At 39.8% G+C, this 20,215-nt stretch overlaps 1 protein-coding gene across 1 annotated transcript in view; it reads left to right on the plus strand.

Moving 5' to 3' along the window:
- Positions 1 to 16,456, plus strand: part of MED13L (mediator complex subunit 13L) — a 408,072-nt gene extending 391,616 nt beyond the window's left edge. Inside the window, exons 28-31 of the mRNA XM_034790893.1 lie at positions 6,337 to 6,491; positions 9,655 to 9,816; positions 12,509 to 12,621; positions 14,050 to 16,456. Coding sequence (XP_034646784.1) covers positions 6,337 to 6,491; positions 9,655 to 9,816; positions 12,509 to 12,621; positions 14,050 to 14,182 — 563 coding nt within the window. The 3' untranslated portion in view covers positions 14,183 to 16,456. The remainder of the gene's footprint in view (positions 1 to 6,336; positions 6,492 to 9,654; positions 9,817 to 12,508; positions 12,622 to 14,049) is intronic.
- The last annotated feature ends 3,759 nt before the right edge of the window (positions 16,457 to 20,215 follow it).

A 20,215-nucleotide genomic window follows, 5' to 3' on the forward strand; every position in this document is an offset into this window, starting at 1 on the left:
TGCTAACTGTTGTGTAATTTTTCACTCAAATATTTGAAAGTAAATGGATTCTCAGTTTGTATTCCTGTTTCCCCCATATATGTATTTATTACTGAAATGTCACTTTAAAAATATCTTATCCTTTTCAGTGTAAAGTTTCATAAGCTGCTGGCTGGGAGAACTTGATAAGATGGGCACAGCTTAAACGTAAACATTAGAAAATGTCTGCAAGAGTTTGACACAATCAGTCTGTTGTACAAAAGAAGCCCCAGAAATGAACTTGCTGGTATTAGTCGAGGTCTATGAGCTCTTTTTTAATAAAGTAGTTAAACAATTCCATTTTTCCAGACAGGTATTGCATGCAGTGCTTTGCTGTGTCCGTTGCAAACAGTTTAGGGTGTGACAGGTTCCTTGTTCAGTGCCATCTCCAAGCATAAATAGGGAGTACAATTAGCTTTTGGAGATGGTGGAAACTGAAACAACGGATGTCCTAGGCCAGGGGTCTCTTGAAACTGGAAAACATTTTTCTGTATTCAGTCAGTATTGGGGTCGTGTGTAAATGAAGCTAAAGCAAAGAGGAGGGCATTTACAATTAGTAAAAAATAGAATGAATGGAAACTGGACTATCTGAAGTGGCATTTAGTTCCGAAAGCTCATGATGATGCAGTAAAAATTCTACACAACTGGAAACATGGCTTTGGAATTTGGCATTTAATAGCGGAGTCTACTGAAAGCAGACAGAAAAGGAGAAACGTCAGTGAGAAAATTGAGATGAAGTAAAAATGGCTTTGATTAGACCTCCTTTTGAGTCCATGGCAACTTGCTCTTTCTTACACCTGTCCATGAAGAAAGCATTTCTAATTGCTATCATTTCAGCTAGCTGCATAGGAGAAGTAGCAACCCTGATGGCACACCCACCATGTAAGGTCTTTTTTAAAAACAAAGTAACTCTGAGACCGCATCCCACGTTTCTCCCTAAAGTTGCCTTCACTTTGCATATAAATCAACAGATCCATCTTCCTGTTTTTTTCCCAAACCCCCATCGTGACATCAGTGAGGCAATTCTGCATATGCAAGAAGTAGAAGAGCACTATCATTCTACTTGGACTGGACTAAGGACTTCAGGAAGTCCCCTGAACTCTTCCTTTTGCGCGAGGAAGGATCCAAATGCTGCGCAATGTTGGCTCAAACACTATCCAAATGGGTCTCTGCTGCATTAATCACTTATCAAGGGCGCAACCTGCTGCCTTCGTCCAGAGTCCGTACGCACTCCATGAGGTCAATTTCTACCTCAGTCACATTCCTTAAAAATGACCCTGTCTTGGAAATCTGCAGAGCAGGGACTTGGGCTCTGCCCACATTTTCGCAGAACATTATGTGATCACTGGACATTCAGCCATCTTCGACTCCACGGTACTCGCTGTAGTAACAGACTCCAGTCCGAAGTCCCAGCCTCCAGTGGTGGGTACTCAGGAGTCACTTCCAGTGGAGCACCCATAGAGAGACCCCTCAAAGAAGAAGATGAAGTTACTCACCTCCAAGAGGTGTCCCTATGCGTGCTCCACAACATGCCTTCCTCCCCTCCATAGGGTTCTGTGGTAGAGAAGGAACTGCGGGGGAGGTTCACCTGTGCAGTGCTAGATAGCCTCAAGGCAGACCACGAGGGAGGGAGAGCACATGTGCAGGCTCAAGGGACGCTGCTACAAAAATCTCTGATTAGAGGCGCAGGGGCACAGATACACTTACAGTGGTGCACCCATAGGGGGACACATCTCGAAGAACCATTGTTACTGCACAAGGTGAGTAACTTCCTCTTATTGGACCAACTTCTGTTGATGAGTCAGACAAGCTTTTGAGCTTACACAGAGGTCGTCTTCAGGTCAGGACCAATAAAAGATATTGTCTAATCCGTCTTACCCATAATTTCCTACAAGTGAAAATTTAAATTGATCCATAATTTTTCACAACTATGAACATTTCAGTTAATAAATCGATTTTAAGAATTCTTCCAAGCCTTTTTACAAGTAATTGTCATTGACTTTTAGTGGCAGTAACTCATTGTGGGTGGGAGAACAGTGTACTAGGGATTCTGACTAGCCTTTTTAGGTATCCTGACCAACAACCACATCCTCTGCTGACTTGTTTGGAAGCAAATGAACAGCATGCTTTATAAATTAGTCTGACTGTAGAAAATCAGGTTGCTCAGCACCAGTAGAACATTCCGTACATGGGGATGAAAAAAGAATCCAGATAGCTGTGTATCAGCAGTATGTTCTTTCCTGTTGTGAGTAGTTACGTATGTTAAAAGCAACAAAGAGTCCTGTGGCACCTTATAGACTAACAGATGTATTGGAGCATAAGCTTTCGTGGGTGAATGTCCACTTCGAAGTGGGTATTCACCCACGAAAGCTTATGCTCCAATACATCTGTTAGTCTATAAGGTGCCACAGGACTCTTCGTTGGACTCCTTGCTGCTTTTTACAGATCCAGACTAACACGGCGACCCCTCTGATACTTTACATATGTTAGTTACATGTGTCTATTGAATTGATCAGGCCATTCTTTTAATTGGAAGATCCCATTATATAAGCAACAGCCATGTATATAAAGTTGCATGGAATGATCTTGTTTCAAAAAATACAATCTTGTATAGGTTAGGCTAGGCTGTTGGTCTAGCAGGTGTAGTCTTTTATACAATTAACTGTATAAGCTTAATCAGTAGGATTGCTGTTATTTAATACTTTTATCAAATATGGTTTTTCTAGTTTATTATTTTGCAAAGGGTCTTTAAAAATTGCATTAAAACAATTTAAAGTGGTAGTTACAAAAATATAAAATAAAATGCTTCAAGAGGGAAGTTGCAGTATGAAGTAGGGGAAAAAAATCTATTTTTAATGAAAGAGTCTTTGATCTGTTCCTCCTGGAATTTCAATGGGCCTCACAAGGGGGAAGCTATTCTTAATACATACGCAGCTGTCCTTTCAAGGCCCTAGAATCCTGACTGAATGCAGTGCGTACAAATATTTAACCTGCATTAACCTGGATTTTAGTGCTTCAGATGCTAATTAGAATCATGTACAAGGACTGGCGTTTTCCAAAATGGTGTTAAATTTAATTTTCTTAACTCTGTTCTGTGTTTAATAATTAAACTGCCTCCTAAGCTATTAGCCATCTCATTTGTGCTTTGGAGGCTAAACAGAGCATGGCGTTAGTTCTGTTTTGTGCAGTAGGGTTGTCGGAAGGAAGTTAATAAACTAGGTTAATTCAGTGCTTTAGCCATCCATTGCTCTCTTCAGAAGATGAAGGAAAACAACCAGCCCGTGTAGGTTTAAACACACTTAGCAACCCAGCTTGAAATTACTTTAAGTAGTTCAAGACAAAAAGTCTCCCCTTTGCAATTAAATCCATTACATTCAGATCAAATGGAATCAGTCTATTCGGCCACCACAAGTTTAGAAATGGAGTTTAGCAAGTTATATCCCTGCTATTAATTGTATACTATTAAGCAAACTTAAGCTACCTAGAAATATGTGCTATTACACAGTGTTTTAAAACAAAACTGGCTGTTCTTCTAATTAATCTTTATTTTGGCTTCCACTGTTCTCCCTGACCCCCCTCCCCTCAAACAGAGTATTTTAGTGGAAGTTTTAAGCATGTAGTAATGATCGTCATTATGTTTGTCAATGTCTCTGCTCCCTGCAAAATCTGGGTAAGAAAAATATTGTGAAAATATATTGCCACATTGAAAGTAACATTTTGCTCTGTGTTTTAAACTGGTAACTTTCCATCATCTGAACAAGCCTGAGTCTCATAACTTGTGTTTCAAATGACTGAGCAATGAGAATGTACTTTTTGTATGGCGTTAACTTGTTTTCGCTCTATTATCTTTTTAGTCACTTCCCACATATTAACATAAACTGAATTAAAATAAGTCAATCCTGTTTGAGACCTGTAGGCAAAACTAATGTTCAGTCTCTCTAAGACCATTAAGGAGGCGGGAGATCTCTTTCTCTTTGTGCTGGAACAATAAAGCTATGGACCTAGTGCATAGCCAATCATGCTTTCACTTCAGCCTCTTATCTTCTAGGCAATAAAAACACCATGGTTGACTGTTTGAGCAGGCACTTCTCCCAAGATTATGAGTGGGTGTCAGACAGCCCGATCCTCAAACATATTTTTCTTAACGTGTGGATTTATTACCACCACAGTAAACAGAAAGTGCAAGAAACTTTGCTTTAAAGGGTGCATAAGCCATCAATCTGTGAGGGAAGCCTTCCTCCTTTATGCCTGTCACCTGATACCATTGATATTCAAAGTACTAAACAAGATCAAGAAAAACAGCGAAGGTTATTCTAATTGTACCAACTTGGCCAAGACAAGTTTGGTTTCCTTCACTGATTCACCTCACTTCTGACCCAGCCTTATAGCTTCCAATGATTTCCCACTTGCTAACTGAGGAGTTGAGTTGGTCTGGTTCTTCACCCTGATTTGGACATTTTATGGCTCAAGGCTTGGTTCCCTGATGGTTCTCTAGGGTAGAAGTCTCTTGTTTGAGAGAGGTGCAGTAGGTTTTATTAAACAGCAGAAAAGACTCAACTACGAAGACTTACCTGCAAAAATGGAAGAGATTTCAATATTAGTGTATCCAGTGACCGTTGTCACCTGTCCATTCTTCCCTCTCAGTTGTTCTGGATTACCTGTTGGACTTGAAGACTTTCCCTGAGTTCCGTTCAAGTTCATTTAGAGGCTATTAGTGCCTTCCATTCCCATGTGGAGGGGTTTTCAAAGGGTTGAGGACATTTAAGCCACTGAACCAAAATAATATAACAATTTTTGGTCACAACCTATTCAAACCATTGACTTGCAGGTGAAAGGGTGTCTATACCAATGCAAACCCTCTAGAGCTGGTTGAAAAAATTTTAATTAAAAAAGGGATATATTTTCCACAAAAATGTTGACCTGTTTTTTCCAACCAATTCTAAAATCCTCTAAACTTGGCATTCGTTAGTTTTCATAGCTTGGACCACATCTTAAGAGTATGTTTCATGGACCAGCTCCCTTCCTCTTTATGATTATATGGGTCACCTCATTCCATTTGCTGTCTAGCCACAGTCCTTAGGTACCTACAGCAAATGCATAAATGGCAAAGTATTATGGAAGTATTTAAGTATTTTAACTGTCTGTTGCACTAAGTCATGCTTTTCGGAGGTGTGTGCGGAGGGACGGGGGGGGAGGGCGTAATGATAAGAAAGATCTATCACCAGCAACTTCTGACTCAGCTATGGCTTCTCTAGCTGCTCTAGGTACAGAGGGGAGAACCTGTATCCTCCCTTGGAGTCAGCTAGCATAGCTTCTCCACATTTTCAGTTGCTTTAACATAAGTTGATGCTTTTTAAAAACAAAAAATAAAACCATGGATGACTGTAGAAGCAGTCAGAATCAAGGTCCCAGCTCTTTGTGAACCACAGTATGAGAACCTGTATTCTAAGCTATCCTATATTCCAGGCCTCCATTGGGCTCACACAGATATTATTTAGTATAATCCAGGGTACAGTAATGATATGAATTGATGATTTAGTTTTCATGACATAAAATGGCAAATTCATCAGGCTTTGTTTTCATTTTTGGGCCAATGGGAAAATGAAAATTTAATATAAAAATCAGAGCCGTAGCAAAATAATGTGCAGTATTTTGAAGTAATTATGAAATTAATTTCTAACCTTGTATTTCACTATAGGCCAGATTCTGCTATCCTTACATTGAGTAGTACTTTACTCTCTGAGCAGTTCTCTTGAAATCAATGAGATTACTCACAGAATAGGATGATGTGAGTAAGGCTGCCAGAATCTGACCTGTAGCACTAAAAGCTTAAAGCACAGCACCTGCTGAAGGCTAACGTAAATACATTTTAGTTTTTAATGCATTTCAAATATTTTGTTGACAATTAGATTGCTGAGAGCAGCTATGACCAACTGCTGGGAGAATTAATTCAGTCTAACCTAACAACTACTTCCATTTGGATTGCTAGCCAGCTGATTTGACATGAAAATCTTTTGTTCAGTATATGATCATCTCTAAAATGCAGGATTGTCAGAGATGTCAGCCAATCTGTCAGCCTTATTTTTGTTTTTAAATCTGCTGCTGGGGTCAAAAGTGCTGACTAAGTGGGATAAAATAATAGATTTACTGCTTGCCTTCAGCAGCCCTTTCAGTGCACAGATCAAGGTTGTCGCAATAGGAGCATCCTGGAAAAGGAATTGGTGTCTAATGTACAGTAGCTCAGTGAACAGGACTTTATTTATTGTAACTGTACCACAGGCTAGACAAGGGACTTATCTTTTTCTCTCTTTCTTTCAGATGACATGTTTGACCTCCCATTCCCAGATGACATGGACAATGACATTGGAATTTTAATCACAGGGAATCTCCACTCTTCTCCAAATTCCTCTCCAGTTCCTTCCCCTGGTTCCCCTTCTGGGATTGGCGTGGGATCTCACTTTCAGCACAGTAGGGTAAGGCTCTGTAATGCTCAAGACACATACATATTAAGTAATCCTCCAACAAAGCTTTTTCTGTAGTTTCTAAAAGTTAACCAGCTGACTGCAGACAGAAGTTAATGGAGGAAGAAGCCTTGAAGTTAACAGTAAAAAGTTGAAGATGTTAGCTAGATACTATCAGAGAAGATGAAAGCTGCTCCAATTACACCTTTATTTATATCACCCACTCCAAAGTTAGTGAGTGGAACTTGATTTGGATAGGAGCTTTTGTTTCTTGTGCCAGAGCCATATTCTACATCCTTGAATGGATGTCCATCTGTATTCATGAAAACCAAAGACTATGATGATTTGGCACAATGCATAAGGTTAGAAGGGACTGCCAGGGTGATCTAGTCTAACCCCCTGCCAAGATGCAGGATTTGCTGTGTCTAAACCACCCAAGGCAGACAGCTATCCCCCTTTTGAAAACCTCCAGTGAAGGATCTTCCACAAACTCCCTAGGGCAGTCTGTTCCATTGTCCTATTGTTCTTAGATTTAATCTAAATCTGCTATGATGTAGTTTGAACCCATTGCCTCTTGTCCTGCACTCTGTGGCAAGAGAAAACAAGTTCCTGCTTCTGGCATCAAAGAGTTGGATTAGATATCGGCCTAGTTTTGAAGTCTTCATAAATGATTTTCCAGAAAAAGGAATTGGTGTTTGAGTGGACTATTTTTCCTCACGATAAAACCCAGTGTCAGAACTTAAGCTCTGCAGGTGCTTGAGTTTTATGCAAATTTTGTTTTCTCTGAAAAAAATTAGCCCTGGGTGCATGCTCCTTATAAGTTATTTCTGTTTAAAGTGGATTTGAAAAGCTGGTTCCAGCATCAATGGTTATTTAAAATGCAAATGTTGTTAATTTGAGAAAGAATTGTTGATTGTTGAATCAAATTTAGCATAATTTTGAAGCAAGTTTGGCAGGGTTGTCTTACACATACACATTCTCTTTGTTGTATAAGAGACTTCATGGTGCGTTTATTTATGCCCATCATAATCCTTTCCATGACAAACATGCAAAAACTGCAGGCACTGCATTTATAATGTGGCAGCAGGGAGGCTTTTATTAGGGAAGTGTTGAAGTTAAAGCTGAAATATACAGAAACATGCTTCACAACAATTATTTTAAAAAAATCAGAGATTGGATTTTACTTTATCTATAAATAAATCTAAGATAATGGGGATGAATTTGCTGTGGCTTTTGTAACCCACTATATATATATATATATATATTATAACTAGGCAATGTGTAAATTTCCCAGCTACTGGTGGTACATTTTTTTTATTTTTAAACAGTGAAATTATAAATCTGGTATGATTTGAAGTCCGGAACACAGTCCTTAGATCTTAACTGCAGTGACACAACAGCACTGTGCTCAAACAATGAATAGTTTATTTTATTAAAAACTCTCTCGCCACACAAAACTCAGTGATTTTTCAAGCTGGGGAACTGTGCCAGGGTAACAGCTCTGAAGAATAAAGTCCTTTATTTAGTCACAGACAGGCACAGCAGCGGTGTAAGCTTGCCACATTGCCCTGCAGCCAGTGTGCCTCAACTGTCACCTTAAGGGACTATCTTGCTGAGACTTTCAAGAAGAAGGTCAATTGTGGGGTGTGTGTTCTGTGATCTGGACATATGTCCATTAGACACTAATAATTCAACTCACTTCCCAAAGGCCATCAAGTAGTTATAAATTACACTCCCTAAGTTGTTTTCAAACTGGCAACCCTAAAGATGAAAAGCTCCATATTCTATTACCAAACCCTTGAGCCATCCATTCCCACCACTGAGCATCAGTTAACACGTTTCTCTCTCTGACTTACTGAGTTGTTCAGTCTCTATTATCATTTTTTTTTTTTTGCATTTTTTAAAGAATTGCTTTATACAATTGACTCTCAATGAAAACTTAATCCAACTGGTTTAAAAGCAGCACAAAAAGGTTATTAACCAAAGAGCTTGGAGACCTGGACAGGTCTTTTCTGGGTAAACCTGTTGTAGTAATTCAGTTTAACTATTAACAAGGGCCTGGTAATTGAGGTGTAATTTTTGTTTTTAAAAAAGCAACAGCGTGTGATCATTACCTTCTGGGTCAGGGAAGGTCAAGCCTTCATCCATGTAATCTGTCATTGATTGTTGTAGTTTACCAGTGTGAGCTCTGATTGCTCAGCAGACAGTTTCAAGGTCCGCTGTTGGATTTTCCAAGTGCCTGCAGCCAGGTGAGCTGCAGGCAGGTGAGCTGCAGCCCTTTCCAAGCATAACCACTTTATGGGCTATTTAACTTTCTTTGATGCCTGATGAAGATATTACTGATGGAGAAAGAGCCGCTTCAAGGACTAGCACTGGAAGGTTTCATGATGAAACCACTTTGGGTGTAGTGGGATCAGATGGGTGTTTTTTCCCCACTGAATCAAAAAGTGGGGTGGATTAAATGGATTGCCAATCCAAGTTCTTCTGAATATCTTCAGTCTAGAATATTTTCAAACTTTCTAGGTCACCATGTTTGAATCTATTAAAGGAATAAAAAGATGGGAAAGAACATTTACTAAAAACAAATGTACCCCTAAAAATGCTGTTACAGTTTAAAATATGAAATTAACCTCTCTTGAGCAGAACACACATAACTCCTCTTATCAGCTTTAGAAAGCTCATGAAATTTGGGAAACATAGAAACCATACAGTTTCTCCAGCCATTGCTGCTCTACAAATCATCCAAATGCCTGCAAACAGCTATTCTTTCCTTTGGAACGCCCCATCTTCTGCCAGCCTAGAGAGGACAATTCCCTCCAGGATCAAATCCCATTTTCCTGCATAGAGCCTTAATTTCATGCCATTAGGCCCTGGAACAGACTCACTCCAACCTGTCATGTTCTATTGTTCTTTAGGCACCTGAGGTGCTCCTGGATTATTAATCTGGAGAACCCCACTACCTGAGATTAGGGCTAAATAGTGTGGTTTGAAAAGCTCTGTGACTAGCTAGAGGGAATGTGTTGCACAGTCTGAGATTACCATGATAGCCGGCAACAAGTCAAACAGGATTCAGAATTGAGGGGTGTGTAAACACAGGAGCAGGGACAGTGAACCAAGGAATGAACTGATTGATTTTCATGCTGCTGATGCTTTTCTTTTTCTTTTTCCCCTCTAGAGCCAAGGAGAGCGTCTTCTTTCCAGAGAAGCCCCTGAAGAGCTGAAGCAACAGCCTCTTGCTCTAGGATACTTTGTATCCACTGCCAAAGCTGAGAATCTTCCACAGTGGTTCTGGTCATCCTGTCCACAGGCACAAAACCAGTGTCCCCTCTTCCTCAAGGTTTGTCTAGTATCCTGACCCTAGAAGGGGGTAATGGCAGGGAAACAGACACCCACAGTTTTTCTGGAAAGTACTGCCTTTCAGGGGTGTCAACTGATTATATTTAAAACTAGAGTTATGTTTTGAGTTTCAATGTAATCAGTTGGCTGCTGCATTCCCATTTACGCTTCCTTTTCCCCCTCAGGTCCTTGCCTCCATCTGCAGTCACTTGAGCATCCCTTCTCCCACTTAGAGGAGGTTGAGGCTCCCTCTATCAGGGCTTTGGAGCTGTGCTCTGGCTCCGCTCCAGCTCTGCTCCAGAGCCCTGCCCTCTATGCTGGGATTTGGTGTGTGCCGGCTGCCTGCTTTCCTACTGCATTGGTCTGCACAAGCACACAATGGATTCTGACAATTTCCAAATGCTAAAACACCCCCACATTAAGTAATATTAGAGGAAGATGCCCTGGCTTTCAGTTCCCAAGGCCTAGTCATCCTGAGGAAGAGGAAACCATAGTTCTCATTCTGCCATGCTACAGCTGTGGCACAAAGACCAAATATGAGGAGCTCAAGCAAAACAGCAGTTCTAGAAACTTTGCCCAAGGTTATGTCTTCACTACCCACCGGATCGGCAGGCAGCGATCGATCCAGCGGGGATCGATTTATCATGTCTCGTCTAGATGCGATAAATCGACCCCCGAGCGCTCTCTCGTCGACTCCTGTACTCCAGCTCGGCGAGAGTCACAGGCAGAGTCGATGAAGGAGCAGCAACAGTCGACTCACCGCGGTGAAGACACCACGGTAAGTCGAAGTTGCGTAACTTAGATCGACCCCCTCCCCCCCCCCCCCCCCAGTGTAGACCAGGGCTAATTGACGTACAGTGATGGACACAGTATAAGAACCTGAATAGGATAGATGTACAATCAGTTCCTTTTCTGAGACTAACTTTTTATAGATTTTCATAACAAAACAGGCAATGAAAAGTACAAAAAGGTAAATGACTTACAGCTTGTATATGTTTCCAAATACCGCACACTTCACAGGATCATAGATTCATAGATTCTAGGACTGGAAGGGACCTCGAGAGGTCATCGAGTCCAGTCCCCTGCCCTCATGGCAGGACCAAATACTGTCTAGACCATCCACTAGAACTATGTAATTACACAATTTTACAGCTTGTCAAAGCTGCAAGACCAAACACTACAAAACCACACAGATACTCTATAGACATAACATGTTAGGGAGGGGATAAGTGTAATAAAATAGGAGAAGACATGCTTGAACAGGGAGAAGGGGGGATTAGTGTCTTTAGTGTATATTTCTGTTATCCTACAAAATCTTTACTTAAGATGTAATAATATCATCTTCAGTGTATATAATGCTTTCCATTCCAAAGGATCACAAAGCACTTTATAAAATGTATACTGATATACACTGGAATTGCTTCAACTACTAGAAAAATGTAGTCACCTATTGGGTGGCATGCAGCAGCTTCTTAACCCCACATTGTGCAAAACTACACATTTGTGAATGAGGAAAATAATGTTCCCCAAATACAATTCCAAAGTAATTAAGTAAGCAAGATGTAGAGTAATTAGACAGTCCTGTTGTGCTTGCCCATTTCCAATTTAATATCTTGAACTCTTTCTTTAAGTACCATGGATCTTTCTGTCTACCTAGGTTCTTATGTTGGTGTCCATCATTCTACTATAGAAGACCTGTCTTTCTCTCTTTCCCCTGACAGGAAAAGACAGGTTTAAAGTGGTAGTAGTGGTTGTTGAATAAAGAAAAGTGAGTGTTGGTTGGTACCATCAGTAAGGGTACCTTTGTAGGAAAACTTGGCTGAGGAAATGGATTTTGTATTAAGCTTGGATAATTACAAGTGACCTAGATTTATAAGCTGAAAGGTGGCACCTCCAGCACCACAACATCCCCTAGTTCTATACAAGAGATGTTGGCTCAGCGCTGACCAAGGGAAGAGGGCAACTCAGTGAGTCATCAAGCCATCTCCTGCAGCACATCTGGTTTTCCAGGGAGACCTTCTTTCTAAGTATGCGCTTGGCTCAACTCTGCTTTGCTTGCTAAATTTGAGATCACAACCCAAGCAGATATGAAAGTGGGGATCAAAGATCAGGTTTTTTGCTCATTTTAAACCTCCGTTTTTCAGGTTTGAGAGTGCATAATAGAACTATTAAGATTCAGTTCCAGCAGTAAAAACACAGCACAGACAAGACAGAAACTTTCTGAATTCTTTCCTTAAACCTTTAGTAGGTTTAGACTTTCTGCTGCTAGATTCATTAGTGCATTGGGTGCGATAAGTCCTGTTGCTAACACATTACATAATCTGTTCGGCTTTCAGTGCTTGAAATAGCTTTTTTGCATATATGGTGGCTATGGACTGTGGACCACAGTTCAGTGTGATTTTCAGAGACATCTGACCCCCAGTAATAAAAATGTGGGGGTTAGTTCAGACAGGAATTCGAGAATGAAATTGCAGAGATACAGAATGTATATGGACACACTAGGATTCAGCAGAGAACAAACAGTATGTCCAGCTCTAGAGTCTAAACCTAGTTAACCAAAATTTCTAGTTGTCCTGGGAAGCGGGCGGGGTCTGCTTATTTAAAAATTCTCCAAGATATTGCTGCTGGTCCTTGTGAAATCTGCTGACACACCTGTTACGCAAATGGCTATGTTTGTCGCTTTCCTTCCATAGGCCTCACTGCATCACCATATCTCCGTAGCACAGACTGATGAACTTCTCTCTGTCAGGAACTCTCAACGGGTTCCCCACCCCCTCGACTCTAAAACTACATCAGATGTTTTGAGGTAACATCTTCCAGGCTGTGCATTCCTCACCCTTCCAATGCTATGAGAACAGTTTGCTGACCATCACTGAGGGATCCATTGCTTTGAACCTCAGAATCTCTCCCCTGCTTTAACAGTTCCAGTCTGCATTATGCTCAGCCCTCTGTGGGTTCACAAGAGAGCCACCCTCCCTACACCCCTCCTGATGGGATGGGCAAATTTTGTTGGAGTACAGGTCCTGCCACCACTAGTTGAAAGTGAGCGGGGCGAAGAGCAGGACCATGGTGGCCATTTCTCATATTCTCCACACCAGTCAACAAGCTGGCAGGGACTTTGTTGGGAATACATTCTTCCGTCCAGAGAAAGAGGGTTGCTGGGTTTTTTGGTTGTGTTTTAAGTAGAAGCTAATGCACTCTCTCAATTTCCCTTCTCCTAACGATAGAGTAGAAAGTAAACAAGCAAGCCTCTCTTCCAATCTGGTTTGTGTACAAGTCAGTAGAGCTTGCCAAAACACTTGTTTTTGATTAGCAAGATATTTGGGGGTTTTGAAAGTTGGGTTCATGCCGCAGCAGAATGAAACCAAATTTGCCAAAATGGCTCTGTGAATCAAAAAACAAGCTTCAGAAACAGAGCAGCCCCATCTTACAGACTGTTAGGGGCCAGTAACCTCAGGGCATCCAGACTCCTAACGAACAATCTTGGGGTCCCCAGCCCTGGGACAGTCCCTATGGTGGGGCCGCTCACCATGTATGCCATCCTAGGACTTCCAGGCTCCCAGCTCCAAAGAAAGGAGTTTTGGAGTTGCGGGATGGCATACAGGCACTCAGTTCCATGCAGGGAGCCTGGACGCCCTAGCATGCCCCCACTCTGGAGTCCCGGCTGGAATTGGGATTTTTAGGGTTTCTGTAGTTCCTGCTCTGCAGCAGGGAGCCTGGCCAGACCCAAGAGACCCAACTTGAGCCAGGGCTCTGCAGGCTGCCAATCTCTCTGCCCTGGAGCTGGCAACCTAGCAACTCCCAGGGGCTACCAGATTCAGCTGCGGAGCAGTCAACCCTGGAACAGTAGCAGATTTCCACTGGAAATCTACCTGGTTTTTAGCAACATTTTGTTGAATCTTTAGTAGATTTTGCTCCAGCAAATCGATATTGTCTGACAAAACTTCCTGACTTGCAGAGCTGGTTTGGAAATTTTCCAGGTAAATGTTTTAGAAAAGACACCATGTGCAAATGGTGGATTTTCCATAACTTGAAGTCTTTAAATCAAGATTTGAGAATTTCAGTAACTCGGTCAGGGGTCTGTTACAGGAATGGGTGGGTGAGGTTCTGTGGTCTGTGATGTGCAGGCGGTCAGACTAGATGATCATGATAGTCCCTTCTGGCCTTAAAGTCTATGAAGAGCAGGACCGTAATTTTCCAATGCCATCGCTCAGTGTCTCTCTCTCTGTTACAGGTTTGTTTTGGAGCAGTACAATGCACTGTCCTGGCTCACGTGTAACCCTGCCACTCAGGATCGCAGCTCCTGCCTTCCTGTTCACTTTGTGGTGCTCACTCAGTTGTACAACGCCATCATGAATATACTTTAATAAAAAAGCACTTGTTCCTCTGGCTCATTCCCCCCTCAACCTGAGAAATGTGCCACAGTCTGCAAAAATCAAAACTTTGCTTCTCTTCAGACCAGGCCCGAGGTCCTGTGCTGTGCTTCAGTTCCTCCATAAGCACACGTGATTTCTGCAGTGTTCAAAACTAATTGACCCATTGACACATCTCTGGCAGCTTCTATCAAAAATCTGGGCCCATCCAGAAACAGTGAATATACAGTACCCTCAATCCAGTGTTATCTTAGAGGCCCAGTAATTACTGGTCAGTGTGAAATAAAAGGAAGAATCTGAAGACGATGTCCTTTTGCATGGGGAACTGATTTACAATTAAGGGCAACTTCAGCCCTGCACGTAAAGTCTTGTAGTGACCGGTTTGGGTTGCCTAAAGGTTATTTTGTTTGAACATGTAAGCTGGGATTTTGCAGAAAAGGAGAACCAGTTATATTCTATTATAAATAATGGAGTTTTCTGTCTACCTGGAGTTCCTGTCAGAGTGGATTGGGATGAATGCATGCATTTGTTTCCTGTCCATGTAGATGTGAATGGTCTGGAGATATTTTAATTTTATTTATTTTTAGGTTTTGTTGTTTAAATTATAGAGGACCAGGTACAGTAGATGATCCTAAAGACCCAGCTCCGTTCCAGCGGAGGATTATTTATCTACATACCTCTTACTCTTCTGACCTAGAAATCAGAAATGGAGCTAAAAAACAGTAACAATCAAAATACAAATTAGGAAGACCATGTGCGAAAGGGGAGCACATTCAGAACTCTAATAGTGTCAGCATTTTCTGATAAGAACATACTCTGTTTTAAAGAATTCAACTGTATTTAGCCTGGTTAAAGCAAGAAGTGGCCAGTGTTTAATGAAGGATAACACTACCATATGGAAGAAAAGAGAGGGGTGGGGAGGGAAAACATGTTAAAGCCCAAAATAAAGGCAAATTGAAAGGGGTAAATTAATCTATTGTAGAGCAATGACTGAGATATATTTCCAATGAATTTAATGATGTTAGAAAACTATTATTGAAACCTGAGTCACCCATAGATCAGGACAGACTAGTCCATGTACATATCCAAAAGTATGTTTTTTGTTTACACTGAATCAGTTACAAATCTGGTGTATTTTTTCTGACTATAGGAATATTATTTCAAAGAAATAATTTTTAAAAATTATATCATTAAATTAGTACTTGAAGCTATGCCACTGTGGTGGAAAAGTTACTTTGTTTAGTAAAATGATTGCCATTTTTAAAGGTTAATGGCTAATTGAAGTATTTTTATGACTCCTTCATTCCAGGCTTCAAGGGGTTTATATTTAAACTCCATTTTCTAATGTTTGTTGTTGCACTGTGCAGCAGGCATGGACTGCCTTATGTGAGGGGTCAGGGCACTTTGATCAGGCTGTGAGATCTAGTTATCTATGGAAAAAATCCTACAAATTTAAAGTTCTTCCAAAAGACTTTCATGTTCTGGTTAAAAAAAAATTAAATTCTATGATTTTAAAAAGTATTTTTCTTGAGATAATGTAACATTTAAAACAAATTATATTAAAAAATTGCTTTTGTGATGGGAAGGTGAAAGCAGAGAAGTAACCTGTAAATGGATAATTTCAATCTCTGCTCCAAGCCACCCATGTGGGGGTGTCTCTTTGCAATGTATAGGTAAAAAAAATTAGATATCAAAACCATTTGTATCTAATGTGTACAGTGTAAAATTGACTTTAAAAATATTGCAGTACTATTTTTTCTTAATCAGAAAAGAAAATTCTCAAGGCCTTTTGAAGAGCATAAAAAGATGAAGATTGTAAACTTGTATAAAAAAATTTAACTTGGGGAGGAAAAAAATGTAAAGTAGACATTTGTAATCTTTTACCACTTTGGGGTTATCTGTTCCCAGGATTCATCTGAACTTTGAATTATTGTTTTGTTTGGGGCTTTTTTTTTTTTTTAAATGGGCTGTTTTTATCCAGGGGCTTTTCTTCCCCAGAAACCCAGTTCTAAGCAAAAATAAAAAAAGGGCAGCAAGGAGTAGTTTTCATCTGGTGTCATTTTTATTTAATTTTTTTTTTAAGTTAAGAGAAGTTGTTGACATATTTATATGTTTTTGTGCAAAATAAATGAATGGCAATAGATTTTAAAGAAAAAATCTTATGTACTTCAGTGTGAAAAAGTCTGTATAATATTTCCCTTAAATATGCATTATTTTACTTGTGAGTTTTTTACTGAATTAATCTGAAATGTACAAGCCCTGGCTTTCCTACAGCGTGAAGAAGTTTTTTTTCTTAATTTCTAACTTTGAAAATCATGCTGAAATCAAAATTATTATTACAGTTGTTTGAGCTAGAGGGAGCGGGTGGGGGGGCGGAGGGGAATGTCCAGCATGCTTGTATGTATATTTCAGAACCTTTTTTAAATGTAAAAGCTGTACATTTCGGGGGAGTTCTGAATTTCTTTGTTTTGTTTTTGTTTTTTCTCTGAGCATTTTGCAGTGAGCTTCTTTTATATATAGCCAACAATTTGAAAGAAAACAAAAAAAAATGTGAAGTTCATTTTAAATCTACAGTATATCGCTGGTACAGTACACTAAAAAGACTTTGATAAAAAGAAGAAACAATAATAATAAAGACCTCCATTTTAAATGTCATTCATATATACCTTGTGGATGAGAGCTATATACTTTTACACACTTTTTTAGATGAATAAATTATTGAATTACTGAAACTTCTGGGTGGAGTTTTATTCTCTGTAATATATTCTTTGACTACTGCTAAATTATTAGCAAAGCAGTCCTAGAATAAAGGTGTTGTGTTTATATGTAACCATACTATCTATACAGCATGCACAGAAATTAGGTCCATTATGTTCATTTTGTTATATTCATTTCTTCAGGAGCAAATCTAATCCCTAGGGAAGGTAACTTAGAACTAACACACCTTGTCTGTTAAAATGCATTTAAAAATCCATAGCTTCTCCAGGCTTCCTCCTAGGGTGATATGACTTCACACTGCAAAGAAATAAAAATTATATTAAAAAGAGCTCAGTATAACAATTGTTACTTTTAGAGGTGGCAGTAGTGTAAAAGAAAACACAACAACCAAATTGTAAATATTACGGGTTGTGAATCTGGTGATATTCTTTGTAAAGCACTTTTAATTCCAAGAGCTTTATCCACTCTAGATGAAATTTATCCCTATGTACCCCTTTAATGTGAAAGTTAAATTACTCTCCCTCCCCCGCACTAGGGTTAGCCTACATGTGTAAAACAACTGAAATGCAGTCACTTCCATGGTAGAGGGGACCACTAGTGCACTATGGGTGGAGTAGTGAGGAACTTTCAGCCAAACCTCTGTTCTTACAAAACGCACCATGGGATCTTTAGTGCAGGGCAGACAACACGCTGGTTTTTAAGATCTCATCTAAAAGACATGACACACAGTAACGTGCATGGGAATTCAGTTTATTTCAAAGCCTTAGCTGGCTGTGCTATGATTTGAAACCATAGTTGGAGTATAGGTTTTTGCACTCAGAGGCCTATTGCTCCTCAAGGGCTGAGAATCTTCCTCTTCAAGAGGCACTAAATGAACTCATAGGATTTGTCCCTTGATGGTTCCACAGCACTAAGAACTTCGCCCTTATTAATAGCATATACCATTACCAGAAACTCTCCATAAAATTATGTTGACGGGACCAGTTCAGATGTGAATGGATTTGTATTGACCTGCATGACCTATGTATTTGTTTAATCATTTTCTCTTCTGCAATGCAATTACTACTGAAAAATGACTGCACAACTATGAAGTTTATACTCCTATACAACAGCTGCATGTTGGAGGTCTGGTGAATTTTCATTGAGCTACATGGGAGTTTTGGCCAAGTAAAAACTTTATTTAAAAACCAGGTTAGAACCAATCCAGTGGGGAAGTAAATTTGATTAGCTATGTCTGACCAAACCAGTTCCCAGTGTTGCATTTAAAAGACTACCATACAAACCCAAATGGAGGTAGACTGAGGATTTTGTTGAACTCGCTCAGGAAAGATTCTTGAAAAATGTAGCAAAAATAAGTTCTTCATCATACATAAAATTCAGTTTAGCAGTAATCTGTCCTGAGATTTCATTATTGCCAAGTCAGTCAATCCCAAATCATTGCAAATATTGACAATCCCTTGGTTTTTTTGGTTAAAACACTTCACCACGTTGTAGCAAGTTCTAACAACACCTTCACCTATCTGGCTGGCCTGCATCCCGACAGAAGCCGTCCATTTACAACAGCTGTGACCCTTCAAAACAGACAGGATTTGTGTTGGGTCTGCAGAGTGTAGACAATACCTCAACTGGAAGACTGACCTTCATAGATCTCTTTCTTGTAAGTTATGGTTCAACACCTCACTCATTTTCCATTTGAAGAGAGATGAAGCCCATCTCCACATGCAGTTACAGCCTTGGTCAGATGAGACTGAGCAGCTGCCACTCAATATTTGCTGCAGTATAACCTCCCAACTGGGATTTTCTAACTCACTGCTGGGCTCATGAAATTGGCTTTGCATATAAAATTTTAAATTTAGAAATAAAATGCATCATAGACAGGTAATTGCAAGAAAAGTCCCTAACCTCCTCATCCGAGATTTCTTTAATCTTAAAATCCATATGATAAAAACTGTTGTGTTTATAATTAATTTTATTTAACTAATGCTTGTAAATCCTATACAAATTGTAAAATAATATTGCTTAGAAGTTCTTAGGGAAACAGAGCCCCATGAAAATGGAACCAGTTCTCAGGTAAATATTGTTTTATTTTTGTCTTATACTTGTGAGTGTTACGGTCAGATATCATTGCTGCTGTCCAGGATTCCTAAAAAGATACATTTCATAGCTAACTCATTGGTTGGCGGGGGAAAAGGGGGAAATTGGATAAAAAATTTACTCTGACCTAATTGCTAGTAAACTATATTTGGTTAGTTGTGGTGATAATCGTGACAAACTAGGACTGTTAAAGAGGTGAGTCTTATCATTAAGATAATTGATCAAGTTCTTCTGAATCGAGCTGGTTGGAAAATGAGGGGGAAACTTTTCAAAATGTGTTTATAATGTCATTTCTATTTTTGTCTAAACATTATGATCCGCTAAATAAAAACAGATTTAAGCACAGTTGTATGAAGCATCTGCTATCTGAAATCATGTGGGAATATACTGCACACACAAAGAAATTTAGCATAAAACTAATGTTTATCTCTCACCATTTACAATGGAAACAGAAACACCACTGACATCCCAAAACAGGAAACCTTTGGTCTCTCACAGCAAAGCTATATTTATAAAATTACACTGCTACCATTTCCCTGTTTTGAAACTGAATCTTAACACTTTGACTTATGTTTACATGGGACAGGCTATTTTATGTTTCTAGACAAGACCAGATTGTTGCATTTCAGCAATCAAGGCAACAGCGTTTTAGGGTTTACTCTGCAACAACAATGTGCATACAGCTTTTGTAATATCTAACATACTCAGCCAAGAACTCCAACTGCAGTCACGCCAACTTTTCCAGTGTGCCCAATCCGATGAGTTACACAGCCCCCTCAACTCTCATACAGTTTAATGTTCTAAGAGAAATAGATGCATTACAGAAAACTGTAAAAAGTATCTTTTCTCATTTTCTCAAAGGAAGTAAGAGGCACTTAACTGAACAAGTATTAAAATAATTGGTTTTTCTAGGTATCAAACAGTCCTTCCACGGAAGTGTATTGAAACCCATTTAAATGAATAGTAGGCAAGGGATCAAATAATATCTAGCCCAGATAGCTCTTTTTATCCATGGATCTCGAAGCACTTTACAAAGGAGGTCAGTATCATTATTCCCATTTTACAGATGAGGAAACTGAAGCATACAGAGGTGAAGTAATTTGTCCAATTTCACCCACCTAGCCAATGGCAGAGCAGGGCACAGAACGTAGGCCTCCTGGGTCCCATTCCAGTGCTCTGTCCTCTAGACCCCTAAACAAGGTGGAGAATACATCT

Source organism: Trachemys scripta, chromosome 15, assembly GCF_013100865.1.
Source record: "Trachemys scripta elegans isolate TJP31775 chromosome 15, CAS_Tse_1.0, whole genome shotgun sequence".
NCBI classification, from domain to species: domain Eukaryota; kingdom Metazoa; phylum Chordata; order Testudines; family Emydidae; genus Trachemys; species Trachemys scripta.